At 43.1% G+C, this 14895-nt stretch overlaps 1 protein-coding gene across 1 annotated transcript in view; it reads left to right on the top strand.

The window, feature by feature from the left end:
- Positions 1 to 14895, top strand: part of Asxl3 (ASXL transcriptional regulator 3) — a 166939-nt gene that overhangs the window by 138450 nt on the left and 13594 nt on the right. Inside the window, 2 exon segments of the mRNA XM_008828849.1 lie at positions 8383 to 8479; positions 10663 to 10768. Coding sequence (XP_008827071.1) covers positions 8383 to 8479; positions 10663 to 10768 — 203 coding nt within the window.

The following is a 14895-nucleotide window of genomic DNA, read 5'->3' on the forward strand; positions in this document are numbered from 1 at the left end:
CATGTTCTCTCTTTGCGGCTCCTAGCTCCAAATCCCGAGACACAAGGGCAGCTCTCGCTACTCATCAAGGGACTTCATTCTGCAACAGACGAAAACTATTACAAGTTCCACAACTGCTCAAACACAGAAAATAAGTGACTGTGAAGTGCCCAGCACTAAGTGATACATCTATAATGCAGCCTCTACACCTGAGGCTCAGGGAAAATCATAGAGCGAGGGATATTAGGGTTCTCTAAAAAACTGATAAAATGATCAATATACATGTATACATATACATATACGTGTGTGTGTTAGATCACAGGATAGAGTCCGAGTAGTCCAACAATGGCTGCACCATACTGGAGAGGCTGTGAATATGGTAGTTGCTCAGTCCACGAGGCTGGACGTCTCAGCCGCCCCAATCTGGCTCTGAAGGCCTGGAGGATTCCTGGAGGTCTCTTAGACTTCAGTCCACGTTGGAATCCGAAGAAGTTGGTTCTACTGTCAGCAGAGGAATGCCCCAGCAGCAAGGTGAACTCACCAGTGAGAAAGAAGGCAAGCAGGCACAAAGCCAGAGCTCCCTGGCTCTGCCATGGCTTTTATGTGGCTGCCATCAGAAGTAATGCCCACATTTAGGGTGGGTCTTCCAGCTTCAAATGATCCAATCAAGAAAGTCTCCCTCATTTCAGCTAATTCCAGATCCAGTCAAGTTGACACCCAAGATTAGCCAAGATGGTGAAAGGAATGTAAGAGCCAGAAGAACAAGACACCTCCTGCCAGTGAGTGCATGAGAGGGGCTGTCCCAGTGCAGTCTTCGCAGTACCGTGGCCTAACAAGACCTGCACAATGCAAAACAAGTTGACCTGTCAAGGTGGATGAGGGAAATTTCAGAGGGTCCCATCTCATGATGAAGAGCTACAGACAATGGACGTTGAAGAAGGGAGAATCAGTTTCTCCAGGGACTAGCTCCCTGAGAGACTATCTAATCCCAAATAGACAGGCCTAAACACAGGTACACATGTGCGTTATAGATACGTGTATATAACACACACACACATACACAATAATGTATCTGCATGTAACAATAATGAAGAGGATAGAAATTGAACGGAGTGGAAGGGAGGGAGGAGTTTGAAGGGACAGGAAGAAGGCAAACACAATACACATATATGAAATTCTCAAAAAGATATTTTATTAAAAGAATGAAATCAAAGTTTTTATATTTCTAGATTTGCCATTTTTGTTTTTTTTTCCCCTCTAGCACATATCCAATTATTCCTCTAATCAATGCTCAAATTTTATTATGGGGTCATCTGGAAGAAATATTAAATAAGAAAAATTAGGTAAAGCATTAAAAGTCAAGCATGGTGGGGCATGCCTGTCAGCACAGTACTTGGGAGTTGGAGACAGGGGAGTCAAGAGTTCAGAGTCATCCTTAGTACATTGTGAGGCCAGCTTAGGTTATATGAGACCCTGTCTCGTGTGTGTGTGTGTGTGTACAATTAAAAAGATTGTTTTATTAAATGTGAGTATATTCTTGTACTAAATTAATAGATTCATCCAAGTTCAAATGTTTACTAACATTGCATAGTTTTAAAATAGTAACATGTGTTTACTGCTTTGAATTGACCTCCATTTATCCTTAAATGTTTTATACTGTTGTTTTGGTTTGGAAGTTTGGTTTAAATAGGATCTTACCCTGTAGTCAAAGCTGACCTGCAATTCACTATGTACTCCAGCCTATCCTTCAACTCACAGTAACCTTCCTGCCTTGGGCTTCTGATTACGGGATTACAGCCACGTAATACCACAACTAGCTAATTTCTTGTTTATTAGTTTTAAAATATTTTCTTACTGATTTCTTCGAGAATGTCATGCAGTAATTTTGATCATACCCAGATCCCCTCCCCCATCCTCTCAGATCTACCTCCATCTCCCTATACTCTCCTCACATCATATCCTCTTTTATTTTTTAAAGGACTATGAAATGTAATGTGTGTTCCCCAAATACTCTTGGGTGTGGGGCCACCCCCTGGAGCATGGTCAGCCTACCTGGCATCACACCATATCAGTTGGCAGCCGTTCCTCAGCTGGAGCTGGGGCTTCTCACCCATCTCCCTCCTCCATGCTGGTTTTCTTGTCTGACTTGGACTTGTGTAGGTCTTGTGTATGGTGTCACAAATGCTGTTAGTTCGTATGTGCAACAGCCCTGTCGTGCCCAGAAAACATGGTTTCTTTGTACTCATCCAGAACCTCTGGCTCTTACAATCTTCTCCCTGTCTTCTACAATGATCCCTCAGCCTGGGAGGAGAGGATGTGATATAGCTGTCCCATTTAGGACTTAGCACACCACAGTATTTTATTCTCTGCACATTTACCAGTTGTGGGTTTCTGTGTTAAGCAACATCTGCTTTAGGAATAAGCTTCTCTGATGAAAGTTTGGAGATACACTAATCTATGGGTATAACAAAGAATCATCAAGAGTCAGTTTAATACTATGTTCGTTTAGCAGAATAACAATCGTAGGTTCTTGAATAAAGCTGTGACCTGTCTAGCCACAAGCTTTCTTCAACCTTAGAATAGTGCCAGATATGGGCTTCATCTTGTGAAGTGGGCCATAAATCTGATCAGAAAGTAGTTGGTTACTTCCATAACATGCATGCCTCCATTGTACCAGTGGGCATATTTTCCAAGGCAGGCATCATCGAAGCTCACAGGTTCACAGCTGGATAAGGCTGATGATCACTTTGCTTTTTTGGTAGCGTGCATAGCACCTTCCGGCCACATGAAAACTTGGCAGTAGAGATCAGTACCAGCTTGATCAAATTTGTTCTGCCACTTTCAGGTGTAGTGTCTTCAGCAGTAGGATCTTATTGTCTGTTTCTGGTGGGTAACCAAGAGCAACAGCAATAGTATTGTTTGAGGGTCTGTGGGGTCTCTCTGGTCAACAATTCCAAAAGAGGGAGTCCATACCTGACATTAGGCTCCTGTAGTACCTGGTAAGGCCATTGCTGCCTGTTATAGGATAACTCCATTTAAGCTCTTGTGTGTGTGTGTGTGTGTGTGTGTGTGTGTGTGTGTGTGTGTGTGTGTGTGTGTGTGTGTGTGTGTGTGTGTGTGTGTGTGTGTGTGTGCGGACGCGCGTGTGTGTGTATTACAAGGCTTCTGCAGTAGTAGGTTTCCAAATGACTGTTTCAAAAGGCTTTTATGTAAGATGATAAACTGATCAAAAACCTTCATATTATATAAGAATTTCTATGAGTAAGTTTCCTGTTCCTTGTTTCATATTCCCTGGAAACACATTCTGGTCAGTTTTCTGCTGGCTAATTTAAAAAGAAGCCTGACTAATCAATAGTTTAGCAAGATAATTCATTATGAGAGGTTATTTTTAGAATGAATGTTTCTATTGTGGCTAATGAAAAATACCAGAATTTATAGCCCAGCAATAAATAACTAACCTTTCAGAAATGTTTATTGTTCCAGTACATTAAAATGTTATATCTTTTAGACAGTATTTCTTAAAGGCCATAAAATTAATAGTGTACTTTAAAAGTTGATTGGCATGTATTTCCCAAGTCTAATTTAGCCTTGGTGTTTAATTGTGCAGTCTCGCATAGACTGAGAACTTTACTCTTCATAGTACTTCTGTTTTAAAGGAAAGTGATTTCCCTCTGGGGCTAGAGTCCATATTGTGGGTTGTGTTTATATCACACACTTTCATGTGCTCAAACCTTGAGAATCTGTCATAGCTGATCTGGACCTGGTGTTTCTCTGTGACTTAAAATTATGCTAAAATTGTAATGAGTAATTAAACCCCCAGCCTGGCAGGTACATGAAACAAAACTTCTGTATATCAGCTACTAGAGTTACATCTCAAAACTTCCACTACCCAAAATAAGGGTAGCAAATAAGCCATTGTGGACTAGGCCTGAGCTACTGCATGGGCTATAGAGGATGCGTTAAACATCCTGTGTGTCATCACACGCAGAGTACTTGGAACCCTTTCCACTGTGCTTTCTACAGACGTACTCCACAGGACACAGGTTCCTTTGCCTTTGCAGAGAACATGTCCCGTTCCAACTAATCTTTATTTAAACCCATCTGTGCAGTAAGGCCACCTCTTCCATCTTAATCTGTCTCAGTGGATTAGCTTTTCTCCTATGGTTCCTGAGCCACAAAGAGCCACATTCAGCATCTATCCACAGAAAAAGTTCAGGTTCAGAGGTACTCTCAGATGACCATCTTAATCTCATCCTCACTGTGTTTCCTAGATATACATGATAGTGTTTCTTGAAGATTTGTCAAGGACAGCCATCTTTTTTATCCCGTCCTGATGGAGAGATTTTGAAGAGTGTTTCTTGAGCTATTCCCCCAGTGCCTTTACCTCCTTGATCCCGAAGACCTTCACCCACCCAAGTACCTTCAAGATCTCCTCTTACCATGTTCGGCTGGAACCATTCCAATACCATCTTTAGTGCAGTACCTGTATCAATTGTCCCCATCTTTCCCATCCTATGTGACTCCTAAAGTAGTCTCTGTAGATATAGATCTTTTTAGGCTTTTCTGAGGCATCGGCATTTTGGAGATGTTTCTGTTAACTAAAATGAGGCATCACAGATTCCCCCTGACTATGGCTCGTGCTGTAAAAGGCATAAAAAGTGGAGGTAAATTGAAGGAGAAACACAGACCAGGGAGCACTAACGCGGAGCCTCGTGTTTTTTCAGGTGCATGTGTGTCAGTCCCATGTAGAGGATAAAGGACACGCTCTGACTTATGTGACTTTGTTAGGATCTTCCCTGGTACATTTCTTCCTAAAACACAGATGCATGAGAGTCCTGTGAGGGACAGAGAGAGAGGGAGAGAGGGAGAGGGAGAGGTAGAGAGAAGGGTGGAGTGCAGCATGGAGAGGGGAGGAGAGGAGGGAGAAAGAGAGGAAGGGGAGGGAGGGAGGGAGAAGAAGAGGGAGAAGAGAGAGAGAGAAAAGAGAAGAGAGAAGAGAGGTTCTCTAGACAACTGCAATTACCAAGGGACCTTCAGAAAAAAGTGTTGGAAGGAGCCACAGGTTTTTCCCCACAATACAAAAGCAGAGCAGGGCCCTTTCTCCTACTCTTGTTATCCATGAATTCTGAGTTGTGCCCATGTCCAGAGCCTGCATTTTGCAGAGTTTCTGCGGGGTTCCTTGAAGACCTCTGGGCTTCAGAGGAAATAACTGGAACTTCAAGAACTTGGGTGGACCATGGCATTGATTCGTTATGGGCTGTGAGACACAGGGTGGAGCTTCACCAGAGAGGCTCTACTCTTCCCCTGGTACTACTCAGATCTTGCTACGTTGTCACCAACTCTTGAAGAAAGGCAGGAAGAAGGGAAGAAAATAATGAATGGAAGGAAGGGGAGAGCAAAGGAAGAATAAGGCTCAGTGGTGAGTTATCCACAGGCTGCAGGCCCCACACAGCATCCCTGCTGAATCTGAGCCCAGGGCCATCTTGCTATTATCCTAGTGATCCTAGTTTGGAAACACCAAGCAATGTACCAATGAATGCCCTGTGTTCCTAGCTTCATCTTGTCTACCCCACTGCATGGCAGCGATCCCATTTTCTAACGATGGGTGAGCATGATTGTCCCAGTTGTGCAGCAACTCCTCTTTGCCTTGTGGTCTCACCACAGGAGAGGTACAAGGCAACCAGATGAAGCTTAGCTACAGTAGATCCCTTAAGTCATCACTTTTTCCACTAGTGACACATTTCCAATCTGGGAAGGATTTTTCCTCCAAACTATATTGGGCAATATTTGGAGACATTTTTAAGTGTTACATTTTACCAAGGTGATGCTCCTGGCATCTTGTGGGACAGGGATGTTAATTATCTTAGAGCACACAGGATGTGCATCTGTCCTCAATGACAGTAGTGAGAAATGAATAATATACCCTGGTAGAGGTGATTCCTTCCAGGGAACATGGACTTCGGATCTCATTGAATTTAGAGCTGGGAGGACAGGATGCACACAGCAAGCAAATGGGTCCTGGGAAATGATAGGAAGATTCATTCTACACCTTAGCTCTCAGATGCATGTTGTAGCCACCGGTAACTCATCACCAGATAGCACCTGTTGGTCCAGTGGATAGACCACATTAATAAAACGGTGTTCTAGATATATTCAGTCAGAAGATGGAGTGGGTGGAACATCATCCCATCATGAGATAGGACTTTAGTCATGATAATGTAAATCTGTATCATATCACGACATCACTTTCTATTGCTGCTACAACCAACTACCCGGCAAGAAGTAATTTATGGAAGGAAAGCTTAATTTCGACTCACAGTTTGAGTGCAGCCCTTTGTGGTACTGGAGGCATTGTGGGAACATGAGGCAGCTGTCCTTAGTGCATCCGCACTCAGGAAGCAGAGGAAGAGGAATACCTTGCATTCAGGACCTCAGCCCACGGAGTGGTATCAGGCATAGTTCGGGTGGGTCTGTGCATCTTCTTTAGCCCAGTCTAGAGACTCCTTCACAGACATGCTGAGAGGTTTGTCGTCTTGGTGGTTTTAGATTCTGTTGTGAGTCAGTGGTGACCATCCCAGCCACAACGAACCCAGATAGATGGAAGGGATGTAGAGGAACCACAGAGCATTTGTTCCATGTAGGAGATACCAAGAACACAGGAGAGGGCTTTGTTTCCTGTGGCTAGCTCCCATACAAGGACCAGATACATTCACAGGATAGTTCCCAGAGGGGACCTAATTAGTTTCTGTTAAATAATGGTGAAAACAGTAAACACTGAATGAATATACTCTCACCCACAATTTGCCAAATGTATTGAATATTTTAGTGCAGCTGTAAGCTTCTTCCTCAGTGAAGAGGCAAAGGATTTCAAATCTGTGGTATCCTAATCTTTGCCATCATGCCAGTGACCACCCCTCTTATGTATGTTCCTAGTGTGTCTTCTCTGAGTTGCATTGGCCATGGTTCAGTCTAGGACAGATAGTGTAACATGTGTACCTTTGAATCTTACTTCCCTTTGCTCTTGAATGAGTTTATCTGGTGAATTCATGGAGGTGTTACATTGAATCTTAAAGATGGTTAGCATTTTGATGGCTGCAGATAGAATGTGGAGAGGATCATACTGCGTGGGGATAAGTGTGGGCTGGTGAGATGACTCAGCAGGTGAGGGCACTTGCTGCCTTTGTCAGTGCCCTGAATTTGATCTCTGGGACCCACGTGGTGGAAGGAGAGAGCCGACTCACCCAAGTTGCCTTCTGATCTCCACATCCACACCATGGCCTGTATACACACACACACACACACACACACACACACACACACACACAACTTAATGGGTACTTGGTAGGTCTTCTGTATATGCCTGGTCCTTTATGGATGCTCTTGACACTACACCAAGTCCACCTTTTGCATCAGCTTTCACGACTCACGTTCACCAGTGGATCCCACCGCCTCCGCCTCACCCCTCTTCATTCCTAGGCTTCGTCTTAGACATTGTTTCATCGCTTTGTCTTCTGTGGTCCTTCTTTTACCTACACACCACACACACACCACACATACCACACACACCACACACACACACCACACACACCACACACCACACACACCACACACACCACACACACCACACACCACACACACCACACACCACACACACCAACCACACACACACACCACATACCACACACATATACACACATACATACCACACACACCACACACACACACCACACACACCACACACACTGCACACACACACCACACACCAACACACATACACACACACCACACACCACACACACACCACACACCACACACACACCACACACACACACTGTACCACACACACGCACCACACACATACACTACACACAGATACACACACATATACCACACACATACACACACACCACACACACATCACACACACACCACACATACACACCACACATGCACACACCACACACACCACACACATACACACACACCACATACATACCACATACACCACACACCATACACACACCACACACACACCACACACACCATACACCACACACACACCACATATCACCCACATATACACCATATACACACGTGTCATATACCGCACACATCACTCACCACACACATACACATACACTACATACACATCACACATCACTCATCACACACACACACACAAGCACATACCTGCCAAGGCCTCACACTGAGCCACCATCTGCTGGTCACATACACACACCACACACACACCACACACCACACACACACACACACACACACACACACCCCACCACACTACCAACACCACCATCGCCACCCCCCTTAATAACACTGTTTTGCTTCTTTTCTGTATCTCTCCTTTGAATTATCTCTGATGGAACGCTTTGTCGACTTATTTCCTAGATGGGAAGTGATGGAATTTTACGTCTCAGTACTTCAGCTCTGAACAATGAATTCTTTGCATACGCAGCGCAAGGGTGGAAACAGCGACTGGCAGAAGGTAAATTTCAGTTTTCTGTTATTATGTGGCACTCTGGAGTACATGTACATGCATTCTACTAGAGTACATGTACTTCTAGAGTACACACACCATGCTAGAGTACACGCACTGGAGTAGACACACCTTCACCACTGGAGTATACATACTATGTAAGACTGCACATACATACCCTACTGAATCACACATGCTCTACTAGGGTAAACATGCCATACTAGACTGCATGTAACCTCCTGGATTACATGTAGTGTACAAGAATTCACACACCCTGCCAAAGTCCACATAGTCTAGTGGAGCACACACACTGTACCAAGATTTTTATTTTCTCTGATTTCCATGTCTTCACCCCTCCTCCCTGAAATACATTTTCACTCAGTAACAATTCACACCCTCTCTAAGAGATTTCACTAATTCATTTGTTATACTGAACATTTTTATGTCATTTTTGAAGAATCCATGGTATATCTGGTGCACAGAAATTTTTGATATATAATATGATTTCCTTAAAGTGATCATTTTATTTATGTAGTTTGTCCTATTAAGCTAAATGTCCAAGATTCTAAGGAAACTTGTACTACTCCTTTGCCCTGAAGCTTGCTTACTAATTTATCCTTTATTATTGCTATTTAATCTTAACTCAGACTTTTGGAAAGACCAAATAAACTCCAATGTGACAAAATTCTGTTCTTCACTTCCCCAGTTACTGGCTCCAGTGTGGACCCCTGAGCTCCTGTTAAAGAGTGCAGATGCTTATTTATTTTTTTTCTTATTTTTTCCTTTTTTATTTGTCTTTGTCATAATAGCAAAATTGACTTCTCAGTCCTCACGTCAGCTTCCTTCTCAGCATCACATTTGATTTCCCTTTCTTTGCATTAACATATCTAATTTATTTTCATTTTATGGGCATGAGCGTTTTGAGTGCTGGGAATGAACCCAGGTCCTCTGCAGGAGCAGCCGGTGCTCTCCCCCCTCAGCCCTGTCCTTAGTCCCCTCTGCATATTTTACCTTCTCATATTAAACAACTCACCTTAGGCATCCACAGTGTTTTAAATAGCTTCCCGGGTCTTTATTCTGCCAACCCTTTCTCAGCTTCAAATGATGTCTCCAAAGTCTTCTTTTCCAACCCGTACATTTTCTCTAAGCAGCAGTCTCCCACCTTGGTTTTTCACTATTACCCATAAGCCAAGAACTTCCGGTCCTGACTCCTGTTCCCTTCTCATCATCCCTGGTATCTTTGCCCAAATGGTTCAGACTAGCCCAAATTGACTAGCTGGTTTGACGCACCTTAAAACCAAAATGCGTGGTGCGAAATATATCCTTTGCCCTTGCACGACTGCACCCCCCTGCACTCTCTGAACTGCAATCATCATCCTCCTGTCTCCCCACTTTAAAACTTTCAGAGCACCCAGCCGTGGTCTATTCATTAACCTTACACCTGTTGGCGTGGCACTGCGGCAGGCTGTGACCTACGTCTCTTTCCATTCGTTCAGCCATTGGGTCCTGCGATTGCTTCACCTTCTTCTCACCTGTCTTTCTTATTAGTTAATGGACCATGTTCCTCCTTCATGGAATGGCATCAGGAGCTCCTGCCTCTTGTAGGAAAAGCTGATTTCTTTTTAGGACACACATTGTCTAATTGGTCTCAGTCTTTTATTTCATTTCATCCTGTGTTCTGCTCACAATCAGCCACTCAAAGAACATAAATATGCGTATTCATATCTCTGTGCCTTGTGATTTAATCATTCGTATGATCACCTTTTAAAGCTATCTGAAGAATCAACTCCTGAATGTAATCCTCTGTAATTGACTTAGGCAGAATTAAGTGCTTTCCTATCTCTACTCTCAATGCATACATTATTCTCCTGGCCTGCGCAGGACTTTGACATGATTTCATGGTCAGTTATGTGCCTTGTACTCCCATCAGACTGATTTTCTTCAGGACAGTGAATATGTGCACTTTCTTCTGCACATGCAGTATGTTGGTCAAACGTTTCAGAGTTGGTCTAACGTGAAATGACTATTTGAATGATGTTCATAAAATGGGCAGGATTAGAAATGGGACCATTAGCTCATCCTTTCACTTGGTCACATCCACAGAAGTTTACTCAAGTGAATTATGTGTTGTCTTTATTAATTGGCAGGAGATATGGCTGTTTTAATTCAATGTATTGCCAATTTCTTTCTAGGAGAGTTTACCCCAGAAATGCAATTACGAATAAGGCAAGAAATTGAGAAGGAAAAGAAGACAGAACCTTGGAAAGAAAAATTCTTTGAGAGATTTTATGGAGAAAAGTAAGTACTAGAATGCGTTTTTTCTCATTTATGGTAGAAGGAAATGAAAATGTGAGGCTCTACCTCACATGGCACACTCACATGCTGTAAAACTTAATAAACCTGTGATAAAAGGCAGTGGTCCCTCAGTGTAAGAAATTGTAGGTAAAATTACAGGGGCATATAGCCACTTAAATTTTTAAAAAACACGTTTTCAAGGTTTATAACTTGTCATGAAAATTTATCTTCTACTGGAAATCACATATGATATCCTGAAGAAGTCAATTTTGGCTTTCTTAAGTGGGTTTTTAGTAAAATCCCCTTCGTTTTTACACAAGTATTCTCACTAATGAATGCTGTTGAGATAAGCAATTTTAGGCACACATTTAAGTCTCACACTCTTGCCCCCAGTATTTAATGTGTATGTCCGTTTTACTGTGTGCTTAGCTCTTGTGTTGGAGAGAACCTGACATACTATCCTTCATCTTATCTGTGTCACCTGTTTTTATATTTTGAGCATGCATGTCTGTTGGCTTCTTTTCAAAAGTCTACGTCATTTATTTATTGTGTGTGTGAGTGTGTATGTATGATGTATATGTGAGTGCAGGTGTGTGCTTGCCACAGCACCTGTGTGGAGGTCAAAGGACAACTTTCCAGAGTCATTTCCAGTTTGATGTCACCTTGTTGAGGCGGACCTCTACTGCTGTGTATGTCAGCCAGCTGACCCGAGAGCTCTCAGGTGATTCTCCTATTTCTGGTCCCACCTTGACTCAGGAGTGCTGGGGTCACAGAATTTCACCACCGCATCTAGCTTTTTGCATGGGTTCTCAATATGAAACTTACATATCAGGCTTGTGAGGCTGTGATTTGTGCCTAGTGAATCCCTCTCTGGCCCTGCTTCCTTTTTAAAAATATTACCAACCACATGTAAGTATGGTAGTAACAGAATTAACCTGAAAACAATCTCACCTCTGTGCCCTGTTTAGCAGAGATATACTCTGTTTGGGCCAAATCTGTGATTCAGACAACTGTTTCTCTAGAAACAGAAATTCAGAAGCAATTGATGGTAACTCCAGGTCTTAGTAGAGGAATTTGTGTCAACTAATGCTTGTGTAATGGTTTTAGGCAATATCATCTGTGCCATTTAATTTAATTTCATAAATTTCCCCCATCAGTGTGGAAAAGTTGCCCTAGGAGTCTTCTCTCAAGAGCTCTCAAAGCAATGTGCAAATGAGGAGAGGGCTCAGTCAGTAAAATGCCTGCTGATGAGCTGAGAACCTGAGTTGCATCTCCAGGACCAACATAGAAGACTGCATGTGATGGTTCACTCATCATCCCAGTGCTGAGGGGTGGAGACAGAAGGTCCCTGGGGCTCCTAGCTGGGCAGCCTAGCCTGTTTGGTGAGCTCCAGGTAACTGAAAGACCTTGTATCAGAAGCCAGGGTGTACACACACACACACACACGCATGCACGCACGCACACACAGAGTACGCAGGACAGGAGCAGGGGGTTTCCTGGAGAGATGGGTCAGAAGTTAAGAGCACTTGCGGTACAGTCATGAGGACTGAGCTTTGGCTTCCAGCACCTACATAATAAACTGGGTATCCTGAAAACACTGGTAACTCCAGCTCTCTGAGGGATCTGATGCCCTCCTCTGACATCATACATGTGCATACACTTATGCAGACACATACATGTGCATACACTCATGTAGACACACACCCACACACACAAACATAACCAAGTGCTTAAGGAATGATATTGGGGTTGACTTCCAGCCTCCACATGCACACACTCGTGCACTTGTACACACTCATGCAACTGCACGCACATGAGGACACACACACACACACACGCACAGAGGCTGCTTATTCAGAGTGGGCCAGCCTTGCTGAAGTGTCCTACATAGCCGCACTCCTCAGTGGAAAGGTCTGTCTTTGCTGTGCTAGAATTCTGAGATGCTTATACATATAAACAAAACTAAATTGAGATAATGAATACATCTTCTCAAAACTTAAAAATGAGGCAGCCTGGTTCTGAGTCTTCATGTGCGGTCACCAGCAGTTTCTTGAACCAGCTGCATAAGACTGCTCACTGGAAATTTGAAGCATGCACACAGATTTTGAGATCCACCTGAAAAATACTCATTGAAAAACCCACAGGAGTTAAGCCCAGAAATTCAGCTTACATATCATGCTGAAGCCTAGCATACTAAGAGCTTTTCAGGACAAGACTGAAGATCATTTTTGAACTTTTCACCCTCCTTTTTTTTTTTAAGAAAGCAAATATTAAAAGCATTCTTTTTAGTAACGGCAGTTTTTTTTAACCTCCAGAACACTAGTCCTTAATTTTTGTTGAGTGATGGACCCATTCTGTCATAATTTCAATGTTTATCCAATCTATCTTCTGTGCCAAACACTATCCTAGTTGTATCTATGGAGCTTTTGAGGCTCCACTCTCAGGCTTCCTATCCTAGGGTCTTCACCTTGTGGAGAGCACTCCTTTATTCAGTGGTGTGTGTTCCCTAGCTCTGATGGGATTGTACAAGCTTTGTGGTATCATTTCATATAAACTTCCTGCCTTAGTCCTGTTTCTGCTACTGATAAAACACTATCAAAAGCAACTTGGGGAAGAAGGAGTTTATTTCATTTTACAGCTTAGAGTTCATCATGGAGGGGAGCCAGGGAAGGAACCTACGGGCAAGAACTGAAGCAGAAACCTTGGAAGAGTGCTGCTTACTGGCTTGTTCTGGTCCCTCCCATATCAGTCAACAGTCAAGAAGGTGCCCTACAGACATGACCAATTGGATAGAGGAAATTCCTTAATTGAAGCTCCCTCTTTCCAGGTGTGTCAAGTTGACAACTGAAGCTATCAGCACAACTCACCCCTTGTCACCTTGACACACAAACACGTTCTTCCTATTGCTTGTCCCCAGGATCTCATGTTAATGTTAATGTCACAGTATAAAATATACTGCAACTTTAAAAGTCCTGTGGTCTTTAAAAAATTCAAATACTTTAAAAGTTGAAAGTCTCTTGGAAAAGTCTCAACTGTGGGCTCCTGCAAAATCCAAAACATGTTACATACTGTCTTGTGTTACATATTTCTAGAGGGAATAACCAGGGCACATTTAAGCAAAACCAAAGTCCAGCACCTTAGTTCAGTGTTTGACATCTGGAATTCACTCGTGATTTCTGGACTCCAGAAGGTTTGTGCTGCTCTGAAATCCACAGAACACACAGCTCATCTCAAGGCTCAGCCCAGCTCTACTAGACATCTGCCACTGTCCTTGGGGGGTCATCCCATGGTGCTGGTGTCTCCATTACATTGGGGTCTTCAACTGAGGCTGCACATTCACCAATGGCCTCTCTTGCCCTTTCATGATGCAAAGCCTTGGATTCTCTCCATGACCCCTTCAATTCTGCTGCTTTTTTAAAATGTGTATGCTCATATTGCCTGCATGTAGGTAAGTGCACCCATGTCATGTAGTGCCCACAGAGGACAGAAGAGGCTGTGGGATCCCCTGGGACTGGAGTTACGGACAATTGTTAGCTGCCATGTGGGTGCTGGGATTTCAAACCAGGCCTTCTGCAAGAACAGCCAGTTTTCTTAACTGCTGAGCCATCTCTCCAGCCCTTCTGCAGACTTTATGACACCTAAGTCAGTACCACAAGGAAGGTTCTTGTACATTTTCAAGTTTAGCTTCCAGTTTGAGAGCAAGCTTGGTCCCTCTCCAAGGACCACAGCTTCTGTGTGCTGACCCTGAGGAAATACTTCTCAGATTATTCTCAGTGATGCTGGTCTCATTAGTCACAGCCCTTTTTCAGCCTCAACTAACCAGCATCAATTATCCCGGTAAAATATGTCTTTACTTCCACAAATTCTTGTTTTCCTTTTTTATTGAATGTTTATGAACCTCATACAATATATTTTGACTTTATTTAGATTTCTTCCCCTATCTATATGCCTTACTATGCCCCACCCAATTTCATATACTCTATATTATATATATATAAAAAAATAATTATAGAAAATTATATATGATATATATATATTTTTAAAGTCAAATTTGTGTCCCCAAATGCCCTTTGGTGTGAGTCCATCTACTGGCGCTTGGTTAACCTACCAAGAGACACACCCTGAAAAGA

The sequence above is a fragment of the Nannospalax galili genome, unplaced genomic scaffold, assembly GCF_000622305.1.
Source record: "Nannospalax galili isolate Female #2095 unplaced genomic scaffold, S.galili_v1.0 scaffold252, whole genome shotgun sequence".
NCBI classification, from domain to species: Eukaryota; Metazoa; Chordata; class Mammalia; order Rodentia; family Spalacidae; genus Nannospalax; species Nannospalax galili.